The 14616-nt window shown below is 39.3% G+C and overlaps 2 protein-coding genes across 3 annotated transcripts; one reads left to right on the forward strand and one right to left on the reverse strand.

Moving 5' to 3' along the window:
- The first annotated feature begins 1831 nt into the window (after positions 1-1831).
- Positions 1832-8350, forward strand: LOC135680616 (serine/threonine-protein kinase Nek2-like). Of its 2 annotated transcripts, none has more exons than XM_065194658.1 (15): positions 1832-2312; positions 2562-2688; positions 2790-2856; positions 3307-3372; positions 4424-4470; positions 4554-4599; positions 4722-4802; positions 4902-4944; positions 5060-5109; positions 5197-5278; positions 5369-5418; positions 6165-6238; positions 6336-6387; positions 6516-6971; positions 7540-8350. In XM_065194658.1, exons 2-15 carry the CDS (start codon positions 2603-2605, stop codon positions 8119-8121), a joined length of 1782 nt encoding a protein of 593 aa, XP_065050730.1. In that variant the 5' UTR covers positions 1832-2312; positions 2562-2602; the 3' UTR covers positions 8122-8350. The 2 variants fall into 2 exon arrangements, with proteins under 2 accessions (XP_065050730.1, XP_065050731.1); XM_065194659.1 differs by having other exon boundaries at positions 1832-2278.
- Positions 8351-10205: 1855 nt separating this feature from the next.
- On the reverse strand, positions 10206-12260 carry LOC103993967 (probable ribose-5-phosphate isomerase 3, chloroplastic). Its single transcript, XM_009414217.3, has 2 exons — positions 11727-12260; positions 10206-10900 (listed from the first exon to the last, which is right to left on the reverse strand). The coding sequence occupies exons 1-2, from the start codon at positions 12111-12113 to the stop codon at positions 10463-10465; spliced, it is 825 nt and encodes a 274-aa protein (XP_009412492.2). The 5' UTR covers positions 12114-12260; the 3' UTR covers positions 10206-10462.
- Between the last annotated feature and the right edge of the window lie 2356 nt (positions 12261-14616).

Raw genomic sequence — 14616 nt, forward strand, 5'->3', positions numbered from 1 at the left:
CTCTGTTTCATTCATTATCTAACGACAACCGGCTTACAATGATTATATATATATTTTTTGTTGTAACCCCTTAATATTTTATTTTAATTCATTTTGCAAAATTAAATTTCTACCATTAGGGTTTTGCCTTAATTAATTAATATATTTCCTTTCATGTGTTATCAATTGAAATCTATAACCATATTAGTGCAGACAAGTTTGGAATAAATTAAAAAAAATATGATTAATTAATTCTAAAATCAAATTATTTGTTTTCTTAAAAGGAACCATTCGTTCTTTCCTATTTATTGATGAACAAGCCTCTCGCTAGTTTATCAACGGTGGACCTAAGAGAGCTCTTGGCAAGGGAGGAAGATTTTATTTTAGAGAGAGAGGTTTGTTCATTGTCTCTCGCTCGTTAGTTATTTGTTATTCTTGAAAGTTTTTTTTGTTTGCTTATGATTTCTAGAACTAGAATTGCATTGTCAACGCATGATTCCTAATATTAAAAATTTTGTTATTTGTGCATAGTTTCTAATATTTATATATATTATTTGTTTTATATTTTCTTAGGTTATATATATATTTTAAGAGATTTATTTGAGTCAAAGATAATCAAGATGACTATCAATTGATAGAATCGAAAGATTAGGCTAAAAACTTGAAGTCTTCTATTGCATTCAAATAACAATTAAAATTACAATATCAAAAGGCTTTAACGATAACATCGAAAATATATCATAAATTGTTTGAATAGTTCTATAACACATTAAATTCCATATATGAAGCTGATCGTCGTGTCCTTAGTAATCGGGTGCTTACTAGTGGGTTCGGATTGGTTGAGTTTGGATCGACAATTGCTGATAAAGGATTATTATATCGTTATATTTACGCAATTCCGAACTTATATTCCAAGAAGCAAAGTTAATATTTTCTTCCCATGCTGTTTCCTATTTCATCATCTCCTCCGAGCGCTTCCAAACAAAAAGTCTTTAAGAGCTTTATGAGGAGGAGGCGTGTCCTAATAATACCCCCCTTCGCAACATGACAAGAAGACAATAAGAAATAATGGGCGAGAAAGAACAATATAATATGACTTCAATGCTCAAACCCACTCTCTCTTCTTGCTTGTTTGTCCGAGCTAAAGCCGTGGACTCGAACAGTGACGTGTCCTGCCTTTTCTCTATTCCACGGTCCAACTCCCAACTGACGTTACTCGGTTGTCTACCCTCCAGGTTACTGGAGGGATCCGCGGCCTCCGTGGTGGGCCCCAGAGATCTCCGTGAGAAGTAAACGACAGGGGTGCCGATTCAGGTGGTAGGGGAAAAAGGATCGTGTTAGATCTCCGGAAATAAAAAACTTAATCTACCCGCTTGATGTGTCTCCTCACGTACCGGTCCTGTGGTAAAGGGACCCACGCATAGTCTTCCATCGGTGGGTAGATCAGGCTGGTGGTGGCAGCTGGTAGACGTAGGGCTCCTTCGGGTTGAGTACAACAACATGAAACACGGTAAGAGGTCCAAGTGGAAGAAGCCACGTGGTTCGTGGGACTATTACCTGGTGTCGGCGTAGGTCGTGGCGGCCAGTGACTGGACTGGTTACGGTTCGCGTGTCCGCGTGCATGCGGAGTCATTTCGTCCCTCGTGGGCGTTTCGTGCGCGTTAACCCCACGGCACGCCGCACGACAGATATCCAACTAGAACAAGCCTCGTATCCTTAGAAAAGTGGGTCCCTGGTGCTATTGAGGTCGTGACAGTTCGTGATTGGCAGGGCTATTGCGTTGGTCGATGGCCTTGTGTACGTGGTCATTTTTCTTCTTCCTCGCGTCGCTCAACAGTTCTTCCCACCACTGTTCCCTTCCCCTCTCCCTGAGGAGAGACCTCTTTGTCTTCTGTGTTGTTGCACCGAAAAGAAAAGGGTTGCCAAAATAAAGCAAAGCAAAAAGCAGCAGCACAGAGAGAGAGAGTGAGAGAGAGAGAGAGAGAGCTAGAGAGAGACTTTGAAATCCGCAATCATCTTCTCCTTTTAGCACACCTTGCCGCCTCTCGCTCTCTCTCTCTCTCCCTAGTACTGTACAATGTGATTCGAGCCTCAAATGGGGAGCACGAGGAGGAGGAGGAGAAGAAGATGACTACGAAGAAGAAGGGAGAGTGAGGAGCTCGTGCCCCCGTCTCTCGCGAGATTCCAGCTACGAATGCGAGTTCTTGACTGAGATCTAGCGTCGATCCGCGCCCGGGACAGTGAAGTTCTGAGCATCCCAATGCGTGTTCTGCCTTGTTCTTACATCGAGTTCTCCCTGGTTCGAATCCCCAGCAGCTTCCCTCTGATTCAAGGCAAAACCCTCATTTAAGATGTTGATTTTTTGCTCCTCCTGAGATGCATTTGGTTTGGGCGACTCTCTTTACCGAGAGGGGGAAAAAGCGCAAGAAAATGATGTGCATTCGGTTTTGTTGCTGTCGAAATCTCTGCTTTTGTTGTGCCTGTGGTCCTAACCCACATTAAATTAGTTCCTTTTTCTGGTGAAATCTCGTTAAGAATTTGAGGAGAAATGTTTTATAGTGATTTTGTTGTGGCTTGTGCAGAATTGTTTCTGGAAATAGGTTGGGCGAGCTAGGGTTCTAAAATGGAGCAGTATGAGGTTTTGGAGCAGATAGGGAAAGGGGCATTTGGGTCAGCTCTACTGGTGCGGCATAAGGTTGAGAACAAAAGGTGAGGAAAGCCACTGATCCGTCCATTTCCTGTTTCAGTTCTTTGTTCCGTTTTTTCTCCTGTCTCCTCGTGTTTACTCCTTTTCCTGAATGTGGTGGCAGGTATGTCTTGAAAAAGATCCGTCTAGCTCGCCAGACCGACAGGACCCGGCGGTCTGCCCACCAGGAGGTAGTCATCTTTGCTACGTCCACATTTCAAAATTCTTCTAGCTAATTGATTTTTATATATCCATTTTCACCTTGGCTTTCTTTTTCTCTTTTAGACATTTAACATCTTCATTGTACAAATTTGGGATTTTCTTTTTCATCCCTGAGATAGGACTAATTCTTGTTGCACTAGACACACATTGTGGCAAAGTTCCTTTTTCCCCTAAACTTGCCTTTACAATGGTGTTGGCCTACTTGAGTAAGAATTGCACTATATAGCTGGCTCCATGTTTGATGCGAAAGAAAGAAGGATTAGATCAGATGATAATAACGGTGATTTCAGTCTGTTGTTATGCATTTATGTGGCGTTTGTTTGCAATTTCACATTTTCACTTATATGCTACATGAGTTGTGAAAAGTTGGTGAGTATCTTGTACTTTTATTCCCTTGCTTATCTTTCTCAAACTTGCAGATGGAGCTTATTTCTAAAGTACAAAATCCATTTATTGTGGAATACAGAGATTCCTGGGTTGAAAAGGTTCGTAAGTTCCTCCTCTGACCTAAAGAACGGTGCACATGAAATCTGCTATTCTATTTTCTCCTTTCTATGTCATAACAGGAATATCTCAGTACTACATGAATTCTTAGTTGCATTTGGTTTGCAATTTTAAAATCCTAGAAAATATTTGAGCAAACATAAGTTTTCATATATGATTTATGTTATATACCTTCTTTCATTTCATAGGATTATACTCTCGTATAATGATATTCTTGAAAGCAACTTTATGACGCTCCAATTATCCATCTAAAACTCATTTGGATCTTGTCATGTGGCTGTTGCTGTCATATCTGGTTGAATTCTACTTTCCTCTTCAATTAACCATGGCTAAGGCAGCTAATTTGAAAGTTTAGTAAGTGGCAGGAGACCCGATTGATGGTCCCACAATCACCTCCCTTATCCCATGCCTTACCCTAGTTAGCTCTCCAATCCTAAGTACTGCCAGAAATGGAAAAAAAAGGAATTGCTTTTTCTGATCGCTTGTGATGTCTGAGATGGTTAAGGTTTGGAAGAATTTGTTCTACTGACAGTACTGTAAAACAATAAATTTAGTGATACATTTATACCATGTTGCGATGCACAGGATGCCTGTATATACACCTCAAGAACTTTTGTGGCAAACATGTCAATATAGGAATTTGCAGAGTTTATTCTCAGAGCTATCCATTTTTCTGACTTTTTTTTTATCAAATATTCAGGAGATAATGAATTAATGATTACTTCAATAAGAAAGAGTTTTGATTCTTATGATGTTTAAATTGGTAACTTAGTACCAATTTCTGATCATCTTATCAGTAAATGTGTTGATCGTCGTATTTTTATCATTCATGCTCAAGGTTTGTGAATGCAAAATATATCATCTTGTTATAGCTAGATTTCCACTCTCAACTTGTATATGATATATTTTCCTAAATTCCTTTATTTTTTGGTGGGGCACTCTTCATATTTATATCTATGATGGCATCATTTACTCTCATTTTCGTTGGTTTATTTTCTTGTAATGGCTTTAATTGTTTTTGCTTGATTTTAGGGATGCTATGTATGCATCGTAATAGGTTATTGTGAGGGAGGTGACATGTAAGTTGTGCTTTTAAGTTAGATCTGGTAGTTGTAAATTCACTTTTGATGACACTTAGATCTATTCTTCTGTGGTTTGACAGGGCTGAAGCCATAAAGAAGGCCAATGGACATCTTTTTCCCGAGGAGGTTGTTTATTTTGATAAAAATTTCTGGCATACTTCTAGAATACATTTGTTAAGTAAAAGTTTGCTTTTTGCAGTTTGTTTATACTGTGCATCCTCAAGTTCTTTTCTATTGACTGTGTGCAGAAGCTTTGTAAATGGCTAGTCCAGCTCCTTATGGCACTTGATTACCTGCATAAGAATCACATTCTTCACCGTGATGTTAAGGTAAGTGGCAGTTTGATGCTAACGGGTGTCTTCTTTATATAATGATATGATAGATGCAAAGCTTATGTTTACTGATTATGTTGCAATATTATTTTCTAGTGTTCAAACATATTTCTCACAAAAGATCAAAGCATACGCCTTGGTAAGTATTGTTTCTGTCAATTAATTATATTCATTGTGGAGAATGTCATTTTACTGATTATTTAAAATTTAAGACGTTCCCTGGCTTAGTTTCATGAAATTGAATAATCCCACAGGTGATTTTGGGCTTGCTAAAATTTTAACCTCCGATGATCTGGCTTGTTCAGTGAGTGTTGAAGCTGCATTAAAACAAATTCATCTTAAAAGACTCATTTCATTTCTTATCACTGAGAGCTGTGGGCTCCTGATGCAGGTTGTTGGAACTCCTAGTTATATGTGTCCAGAACTTCTTGCTGATATACCTTATGGCTCTAAGTCTGATATCTGGTCTCTAGGTAAAGTCTATCTCATTGGGGTCACAAAGATGCCATTTTCATCATTCCCAAACTACATGGTTTTTCACATAAAGTTTCTTAATTATCCAGGCTGTTGTATCTATGAGATGACTGCCCTCAAGCCCACATTCAAAGCTTTTGTAAGTTTCAGTAAATTCTTGTTGTTACATATGATTTTGTCTGTCACTGAACAAAGAATTCATTTACTCTTGGACATGTTTAAATGGATAGTTCCCTATCACTTAATCATTTCATAACTTACGACAATGCTCTCTCTTGGTGATGCTTCATGTAAAAAGAAAAGTTCTGCTAGGTGGAAAAAGGAGATAGAACAACAAAACTTCATCATATGGATCTCATGTTCTCTTGTCCAGTTTAGGTCATAACTCTTCCTTGATGTGTGTTGAATTGAACTTTTGCTTGTTTTGGTGAAAAAAAATATAGTGTTGCTTGTACATGACATGTAAAACGAGTGTCATTTGTCCAAAACATAGACATGCTTATGAATATATTCCAGGATACACAGTTATTACATGGTGACATTGTTTGTAATTTTCTGAAAGAATACCTTTCTGTATCTCAACCCTAAATAATTTCAAGTTAATTTTGAAAAAACTACAGTCAAAATATTACCCCTGTCATCTGTTAATCTGTTAAAAAGATACTGTATTTAAATTTTGATCTGGATTGTGCACTAAAACCTGATTGTAGCTTAAAATGCATACATTTAAGCTACAATTTGTCTGATTTAACTATTGAGATACGAAAATGGTTATTCTTTGTTTCTTATATTTAATTGATAAATATATTATGCAACTTATATCTGACATTATTAGTGTAATTTTGTCTCCTATCTTGATCTTTCCTATGTTTTGTTGTTATGCAGGATATGCAGGCTTTGATAAACAAAATTAACAAGTCCATAGTGGCTCCTTTACCAAGTTCATACTCTGGTCCATTGTATGCCCTTGTTATTCTTGTCTTTTCCAGATTCTTTTTGTGTCAATAGTAGATCCAAAGATTGATTATCTTGACAAATCTTTATTACTCTGTGCAGCAGGGGACTCATTAGAAGCATGCTAAGAAAAAGCCCTGAACATAGGCCAAGTGTATGTCTATAGAGACATTATATTCAAGTGCTGAAAGCTTCTTTGACACTTTATGATGCTATAAGTAGTTTTTGTTACCATATATCTTCCTAAACGTGTAGAGTTCATGTGGTTGTTCATATCAACAGGCTGCAGAACTGCTCAAGCATCCACATCTTCAACCTTATGTGCTTCAAGTCAACCTAAAGTCTAGCCCTATGCGGAATATGCTCCCTATCCACCATATTACAACCAATCACATCAGAAAAATCAGATTTCAGGATGATGCAGATGATTCGGTGCATAAGGAGAAAAGAAAATCTTTCGGCAATGAGAGAATCTTAAAACTGAACAAGACTGTGGAGCAGTACTCCCTCAGTTCAACTCAGACTGTTAAAGATTTTCCTAATTATCTGAACCAAAGGGTAAGGAACCTTTCAACTGGCAGCAGTCAAGTTGGGGAGATAGGTATTGACAAAGCAATCGATGGGAAGTACTCAAATATCCTGAAGACACCAAGACACACGCCTACTAAAAACTTCACAACTCCAAGGACGCGAGTAGAGTCTTCAAAGGCATCACATACTGGACCGAAGCGTGAATCGGTATGGCCAAGTACACCTGCTCATATGTTCATTACCATGAAGCATAATGTTAGTATTGTTTTACTAAGAAACTTTCACCTTTGATTTCTCAAATATAGAACATTCTTTTTCTAAACCTGATTGTTAGAAGTTTAAAACTTTTGAGACATTTCACATGGAACATTGAAGAGACACGTCAAATCAAGCACCCCTTTTCTCTATATACTGCCTCAGTAAGCGCATACGCTTTCAGCGTTCTATGTTGATGGGAGAAATGTGTCAGAACTAATTTTTGTGATCTCTTTTCGAGGAAGGATTAAATTTAATGCTTTTGTTGTTATGATAACTATCGGTCAGTTTAGCTGTGTTTTCTTGATCATGTCTCTTTAGGGTAAGGTCACTGTCGGTGGTATTCACATATGAGCTCTCTGTAATCTGTATAATGTTTTGGCTAGTTGAAATGCTCTAAATTATATGACTAGATATCTGGATTACAGGCTTTATGACTAGTTTTATGCGGTGGACACTGCTTGTAGGTATGCTATTTCATTTATGACTGCTCTCACAAGTGCTACTTTTACTTATGCAGTTTGCATCGCAAACTCCATCAGATAGAATTGGTCAAACCACTCGAAGAGCATCTCTTCCTTTACCAACATTTGAAACTCGTCCAAAATCAAGTCTCGGCAGTCTCCGCCGAGTGGAATCCCCTGATGTGTCTGTCAACTCCCCTCGAATAGATAGAATTGCAGAATTTCCATTAGCCTCATACGAAGAACCCCTATTATCTATTCGTAAACTTTCTTCAGCTCATGGCTCTTCTTCAGCCACTCCACACTATGGAGATCGTTCAATCACCGAGGATAAATGCACGATCCAAATCTTCCGAGTGGAAGGTGATAATGGGAGTGATTCTTCAGATCGGAATCCAACAGCCGCAGATGCTTCAAGCCGGGGATCATCAGAATCAAGGCAGCGGAGGTTCGACACCTCATCATACCAGCAGCGGGCGGAGGCCTTGGAGGGACTGCTGGAATTCAGTGCCCAGCTGTTACAACAGGAGAGGTATGACGAGTTGGGGGTCTTACTGAAGCCATTTGGTCCTGGCAAAGTCTCCCCCCGAGAAACTGCAATATGGCTGACCAAGAGCTTCAAAGAAACCATACTGTAACTCAATATATTAGGCCTAGTGTCTTTTGCATAGAAACCCATCTTAAGATGCTCATATACCATACTCTTTGATACTAGATCTTAAAATTGTTGAATCAGTTTTGTGATATGAAGTAGCTTGGTAGGCTGACAATTTAGCTTGAGATTAGCTGCTGATTCTCTTTCGAACAATGCATGGACTAGCCTCGAGATTAGCTTGATACTCAAATGTTACAAGAGCCTCTTTACCATCTTCTCCTGTTGACAAGTGTATTATGGCAATGGATAAAATTTTCAGGTGCAGGTGCTTGTATAATCGTGGAACTACTAGTTATGCATCCTCATAGATGTGGTACAAGCTAAGATATAGTCATTTTACTTTGATGATAGCAAACTGTCGACTTATTTTTGTTATCATGTGTCGTGATGGCATCAACAACATATTCCCCTGCTTGAATGAAGTTTAATTTCGGGTAAACAATGGCATTGTTGTTTGCTAACTCTCATGTTTGATGCACATCCTGGTTCATGTTTGAGAAAGCAGCAAGTTGGTCTGCTGAGTTGAATGCTAAATGGTTCTCCTGTTGCTTGTGTGCCACCTTTTGCCCTGCTTGAATGAAGTGTAGTTCAGGTTTAATAATGCCATTGTTGCCTGTGATGAGACTTTATGATTCTTGTTTTACTGTTGTTTGTTATGAGACTGCAGGCTCTGATGCCTCAGCACAGCCCGATTCATGTTTGGGAAACTACCAAGTTGGTATGCTCAGCTGAATTCTAAATGGTTCTCCCGTTGCCTGTGTACAACCTTTTGTCCTGCTTGGATGAAAGTTCAGGTTTAACAGTGGCATTGTTATGAGACTGCAAGTTTTGGTTACTCTGCACATCCTAATTCATGTTTGAGAAAGTGCAAGTTGGTCTGCTAAGCTGAATTCTGAATGGCTCTCCTGTTGCTTGTCTACAAAATGTAAATTGGGACTTCATTGTTCATGGAATGTCATGATTGAGGCACCTTCACCCATTGGAAGCACAAGAGTGATCTATCTGCCTAAGAATGGCTGCTTCACTAAACAAGACAGCAACAACAGATCCAACTAGACCACCTAATTTTAAAGCAGACAGTTACCAACAATTTCTTTGTAGAAAGAAAAATTGCTGCAGATTCAATCGCATGAAACAAGCAAGTACATGAATGCCTGCTACACAGTATTTGTGAAATGTGACAACCCTTGAGGTCATCAGGAATGCCTAGAATGATAAACCTCTATGGTAGCACATATCTAATGGAGGTGGCTCTTGCTAAACACCAGTCCATTGCTTGAATCCCTTCTTTCCAGGCATGAAATAAGCAAAGAAAATCTAAATAAAAGAGAAAGTTCAACAACTCAGAATTCCTGACAAAAGTTACGCTTAGGATTTCACTTATTTGAGATCCATCCGGATCTGTATGTGATAGATGAAGACTAACAATCTTCCCTGTGCATTCTGTCTCAAATGTGTCCTAATTTGCATTGACAAGAAAAGAACAAAATTAGCAGCCCATGCATAAGATAAGCAAAACCAAAGAAAAGCAATTTTCCATGTACTAATCTGAAGTCATTCTCTGTCCATGCATGAGATAAGTAGAACAAAAGGGAGCTCAAAATACTGAAAGTTCAGGACCAAAAAGTAAGGGTTTGGATTGAGATGTCTTCGATCTCCCTCCTCATGTGTAGGTGCAGTAGCTGAAGAATAACAAAATTTCCTGTGCGATCAATGTCTCAAAAAGGCATGTAATAATTTGCACTAATAAGAATAGAACAAAATTAGCAGCCCAACATGAGAAAATGATATCTCAAATAACCATGCAGAATACCCTCAAGCAAGCTGTACAGAGGCATACTCTATAATGTATGATGTTACTTTGCTTTTACGAGAAACAACTTTCTGTTAGTGCATCAGTAGCCAACACTGCCTTAGTTTGGAAATCAAGACAACTAATAATCAAAAAAATTGAGTATTTAGTGAATCATGGCATCAGTCCAACTAAAGTTGTTGACAAGAGGAAAGAATAATCTAAGAGAGGGAAAAGATAGATACAAATTCTTCAATGCTTCAGAGGACAAGATATAGGCATAAATATGGTCCCTTTTCTCATCCCTTTGTGTTCATCAGAAGAATGAGAATACACATCCTACACTCAGTTCATATATTTGTAGCAAAGCCTGTTTGTTTCTAATGTTTGATTTCAGTAAAAAGAGAATTGACTGAAAGAAATGATAAAACATAGTCTTTATCTGTTGCCCAACACTCTGCTATATAATTAATTCCACATCGGAGAAATGCAAGATAGGTCAATTTAGGACACTGCATCCTGTGGAATGAACTTATTTTGCGGTCACAGTCACCCCATCCTTCCCTGCAATTATAACAGCGGTTGCCATGTCCAAAAACAACCCATGCTCTACAACCCCTTCAAATGATGAAATCTCTTTTCCTGCAGTTGTTGCATCTTTAATAGGTGTCTTGAAGTATAAATCGACGATATAGTTTGAATTATCCGTCACATAAGGCTTGCCATTACCATCCAACCGAAGCTTAGCCTCACATCCTTCTCCTTCGAATAATTCCTGCAACCTTATCTGGTTATACTTCCAGCAGAACTGCACTACTTCCACTGGCATTGCTAGTCCACTTCCACCCAATCCAGTTACAAGTTTTGTCTCGTCCGCCACCACAACAAACTTATCGGATGCTGCCTCAACCATCTTCTCACGAAGCAGAGCCCCTCCGCGTCCTTTTACAAGATTAAGATCTGGATCAACCTGTTACAATTCCAAATCACAGTCTGTAAAACTCAAACGAAGAAACCAGTCATATAGTCATCTAAGTCTATATAATCTATGGTCTATGCAAAGAGAACAGCTAGAAGCCAAAAGAAATTTTACCAGGTTATTGAATGGAATTGTTAATGTCCTTTGTCACATGTTACAAGGAATGGAACATTGTCTAACAATAGGATCTAAGTCAAATTTTCACGTGTAAAAGTTTTGATACCACTAATAGTCAGAAAATATTTTTCTTCCGACTTGAAGCAATCAATAACTGATTGGCCATGTCCATGATTGTGATCATGCTTATTGCTCTTAGCCAATAACAAAAATGAGCCCCTAATTCCAACATTTTAGGGGCAGGTACATGGGTCTTTTTCTGCCATTGAATTCCATTGACAGCAATGACTAATCGGAGTCCCGCACAGAGAATTACAGTTATTCATCTTGATGCATGCGATCAGATAACTCAGAGACCCAATTGTTTCTGCAAGTTTAAAGATTAAAAAAAAAATCTGAGATTGATTCATTGGATCATTTCCTAAGCATTGACAATACCCAGCAAATTGATAAACCAGAAGCTTTAGAAGAAGAAAAGGATATAACAGAAATGCTAAAAATCTAAAATTCTTACAAAGGAGTCGTCATCTCTGTTGGTTTTTTTCCAATACAAGAGGAGGCAGAGTTCCAGTATATGTTTACTATAGGGAAAAGGTCAATGCTACTCAAGCGTAGTCAACAAAGCACAATAAAAAGGCTAAAAATCTCAACTTTCTACCGCAGAAGACAAAAAAGAGCAAAAGCGGAGCAAGGAATCGACCTCATCGGCGCCGTCGATCGCGAGATCGATCCGCGGGTGGGCATCGAGAGTGGAGAGCGGGATCCCCAGGGACAGAGCCTGCTCATAGGTGCGCTTGGACGTCGGCACGCCGACGATGTCGCTGAGCTTGCCAGAGGAGAGGAGGGCCCCGATCTCGGCGACCACGAAGGCGGCGGTGGAGCCGGTCCCGAGGCCGAGGACCATGCCGCTGCTGACGTACTCGACGGCCCTGACGGCGGCAAGCTTTTTGAGGTCGTCCTGGGCGAGGGCGGCGGGGACTGAGAGGGCTCGGATGGGGGCCACGGCAGGCCGGCGGCGTACGAGGAGGGCACGACGGCGAAGGAGGAGAGGGGAGGAAGATGGGTGGATGAGGGAAGAGGCCGCCATGGTGGTGGAAGATCGGGAGACAAAGAAGTGGGCTTTCTAGTTTTTGGGTGGTGGTGATGGGGCTTGGGAATGGCAACAGAGGAGTCTGCGCGTTTGGTTGGTGGTGGTGAGATGTGGGGTGTCGTTGCAATTGGCTTCGAGGGGAGAAGGGAGGTTGGTGGACGTATAAAAAAGGTTGGTACGTTTATTATTATTATTATTATTATTATTATTATTATTATTATTATTATTATTTATATTTAAAAAAATTACTCATTAATTCAAGCCCGAAGAAAGAGCTTCGATAAAGAAAAAGAGTTAAAAGTCAAAGACCCCAAAAGAACGATACCCCAAAAGAATTAGAAGTCAAAGATTTTTCTTGTCGTAAGACGTTGGAACTTATACGTCGTTCGTTTTTAAATTAATCTATTTTTTATTTTACAGGTCCTTCGAGACCTATACAAGATTATAACTAAGCTGATCCTTTATGGATGCATACGTTGTAAGAACGCCTCATTATTTTGACAATTCTAGCTAAGTCAGAAAAGTTGATGTAAAGGTGTTCTACGACTTAGATAATTCAGCTAAGTTTATAACTTTACCGTAAATGTATCTTACAACTTAAGCAATTCTAACTGAGTCCGTAATATTATGTATTAAGATATGTTAATATGATAAAATTTTATAAAATTAGAATCTTGTTATCCTTATTAGAGAATGCAATGTCCAATAAGAATGATTAATCTTGATAGAGTATATTTTGGCATCGCGCACGTGGACACAAGCAAACATACACGATAATGCAGACGTGGAACCTCAAGTATGATGTAGCGCACAATACACACATGGTGGGCAGTCGCTTGTCGCCCCCTTCATACGAACGCCATCATCACAGTACAACCACCCCGAAAAGCTCGGGACGGTGTTGCGCGACACTGATCCATGTAGGTCGATCGACACTCGTACAAAAGCTTAAGTCGACCGTTCGAGGAGGCGGCCATAGTAAATTGACCCCATACGATCAACTCATCCTCGTAGGTATAAAAGCTAACCCTCCCTAATCATGAAGGGAAGACACTTGAAACACTCAACTCTCTCTCATCCCATCTCTTTGCCTCCACCAAATCACCAACCTAACATCTCCTATGTCTTTTGAGAAAGCGGATGAAATCTTCTACACTAAGATGAGTCTTTACTCCAATATCTGAGGTTGGCTAGACGGTCTTTCTTGGCCTCCTCCCTGCGATTCCATGATAATAAATTCATAAACAATAGTTAGAATCATCAATTTCAAGTGGCATAGGGGCTCCCAAATCCCTTAGCTATATTTTGAGATTTTTATTCTTAGATTTATGTTTTAAAGAAATCAAAATGGTGTTGTGTCAGGACTTCCCAAAGGTGGCTTTCGTCGTGCTTTTGGAGTATGATTGTATTCCAGCCTTGTCCATTCGGGATCATCCTCCTCCTCTAATATGAAACCAGACTCAACATTATAGATTTCAACATTATAGATTTCCTCGTGTTAGTTTGGCAAGTCTCGTAGTTCCACATCGGGAAAACCAGACTTGTTATCTCCTATTGGAACTATAAATAAGGGCTTGAGCTTTGAAGTCAGATGCACCACAAGAGGTACCATAAGTGGCACCACAAGAAAAACCTAAGTGTTTTCTTTGGTTTAAGTTCATACTCAGTTAAATAGTTTGGACTTATAGTTTGATTTTTCTTGTTTAGTATTTTTGGGTGTTTTATGGCCTAGGAACATCTTCCTAAGACATTTGTAATTGTCCCTTTTTTGTAGTAGTAATTTGCTCCTCTTTCGTCCGTGGATGTAGGTCAAAGTCAATTGACCGAACCACGTATATCTGGTGTTCTGGTGTTCTTGTTTCGCTTTTATTCTTTCCGTTTTATTATCTTGTTGGGTTGCCAAAATTACCTTGTGATAAATTTCCTAGGGCTAGCTCTAACACCTCGGATGCCCAATAAAATATTTTGGTTACCTTCTTCGCCAACACCAAGAAGGACGAATATCGAGAGGTGGAAGGATTGGAAGTTGTTAGTAATAGGGTTGTCATCCTCCATCGTTGAGTCCATTGAACTAAGGGCAAAGAAGGAGTTTTCCAATATAACACCCCTGATTAGTTCTACATCGAAGGTAGGCAAGATTAAGATTGACTTATAAGGATCTGATGAATATATTACTATCAACTTCAGCTTAAACATTTTGGTTAATACCACTAAGGAGCAGTGCAGGCGCTAGCGCTAACGAAGTTATGTACCTTCTTGACGAGGACGAGGGTGAGAGTGATGGGATGAAGGTGGACATCCGTAGAGATTCTCATTTTTTCAGGGTTCAAATTCATGCTTGCTGTGGCATTCTCATCACAAGTTCATACTTCTCTCTGTTGCCATTCTGATTTCTTGCTGTTTGCTTTTGTCTCAATTGCTTGAGATTCTGCATATGATGTAATAATCTGAGATGTCCTAATGTTGATTGTGTTCATAATAGACACGAATTTTCCTTTTG

Source organism: Musa acuminata, chromosome BXJ1-8 (genome assembly GCF_036884655.1).
Source record: "Musa acuminata AAA Group cultivar baxijiao chromosome BXJ1-8, Cavendish_Baxijiao_AAA, whole genome shotgun sequence".
Lineage (NCBI taxonomy): Eukaryota > Viridiplantae > Streptophyta > Magnoliopsida > Zingiberales > Musaceae > Musa > Musa acuminata.

Excerpts from the sequence above, each read along its gene's own strand:
- LOC135680616 (XM_065194658.1), top strand. The coding sequence starts at position 2,603 with ATGGAGCAGTATGAGGTTTTGGAGCAGATAGGGAAAGGGGCATTTGGG. Across the intron at positions 4,600-4,721 it reads GACATCTTTTTCCCGAGGAG|AAGCTTTGTAAATGGCTAGT; the intron begins GTTGTTTATTTT and ends GACTGTGTGCAG. Across the intron at positions 4,945-5,059 it reads AGATCAAAGCATACGCCTTG|GTGATTTTGGGCTTGCTAAA; the intron begins GTAAGTATTGTT and ends ATAATCCCACAG.
- LOC103993967 (XM_009414217.3), bottom strand. The coding sequence starts at position 12,113 with ATGGCGGCCTCTTCCCTCATCCACCCATCTTCCTCCCCTCTCCTCCTT. Across the intron at positions 10,901-11,726 it reads CGATCGACGGCGCCGATGAG|GTTGATCCAGATCTTAATCT; the intron begins GTCGATTCCTTG and ends GAATTGTAACAG.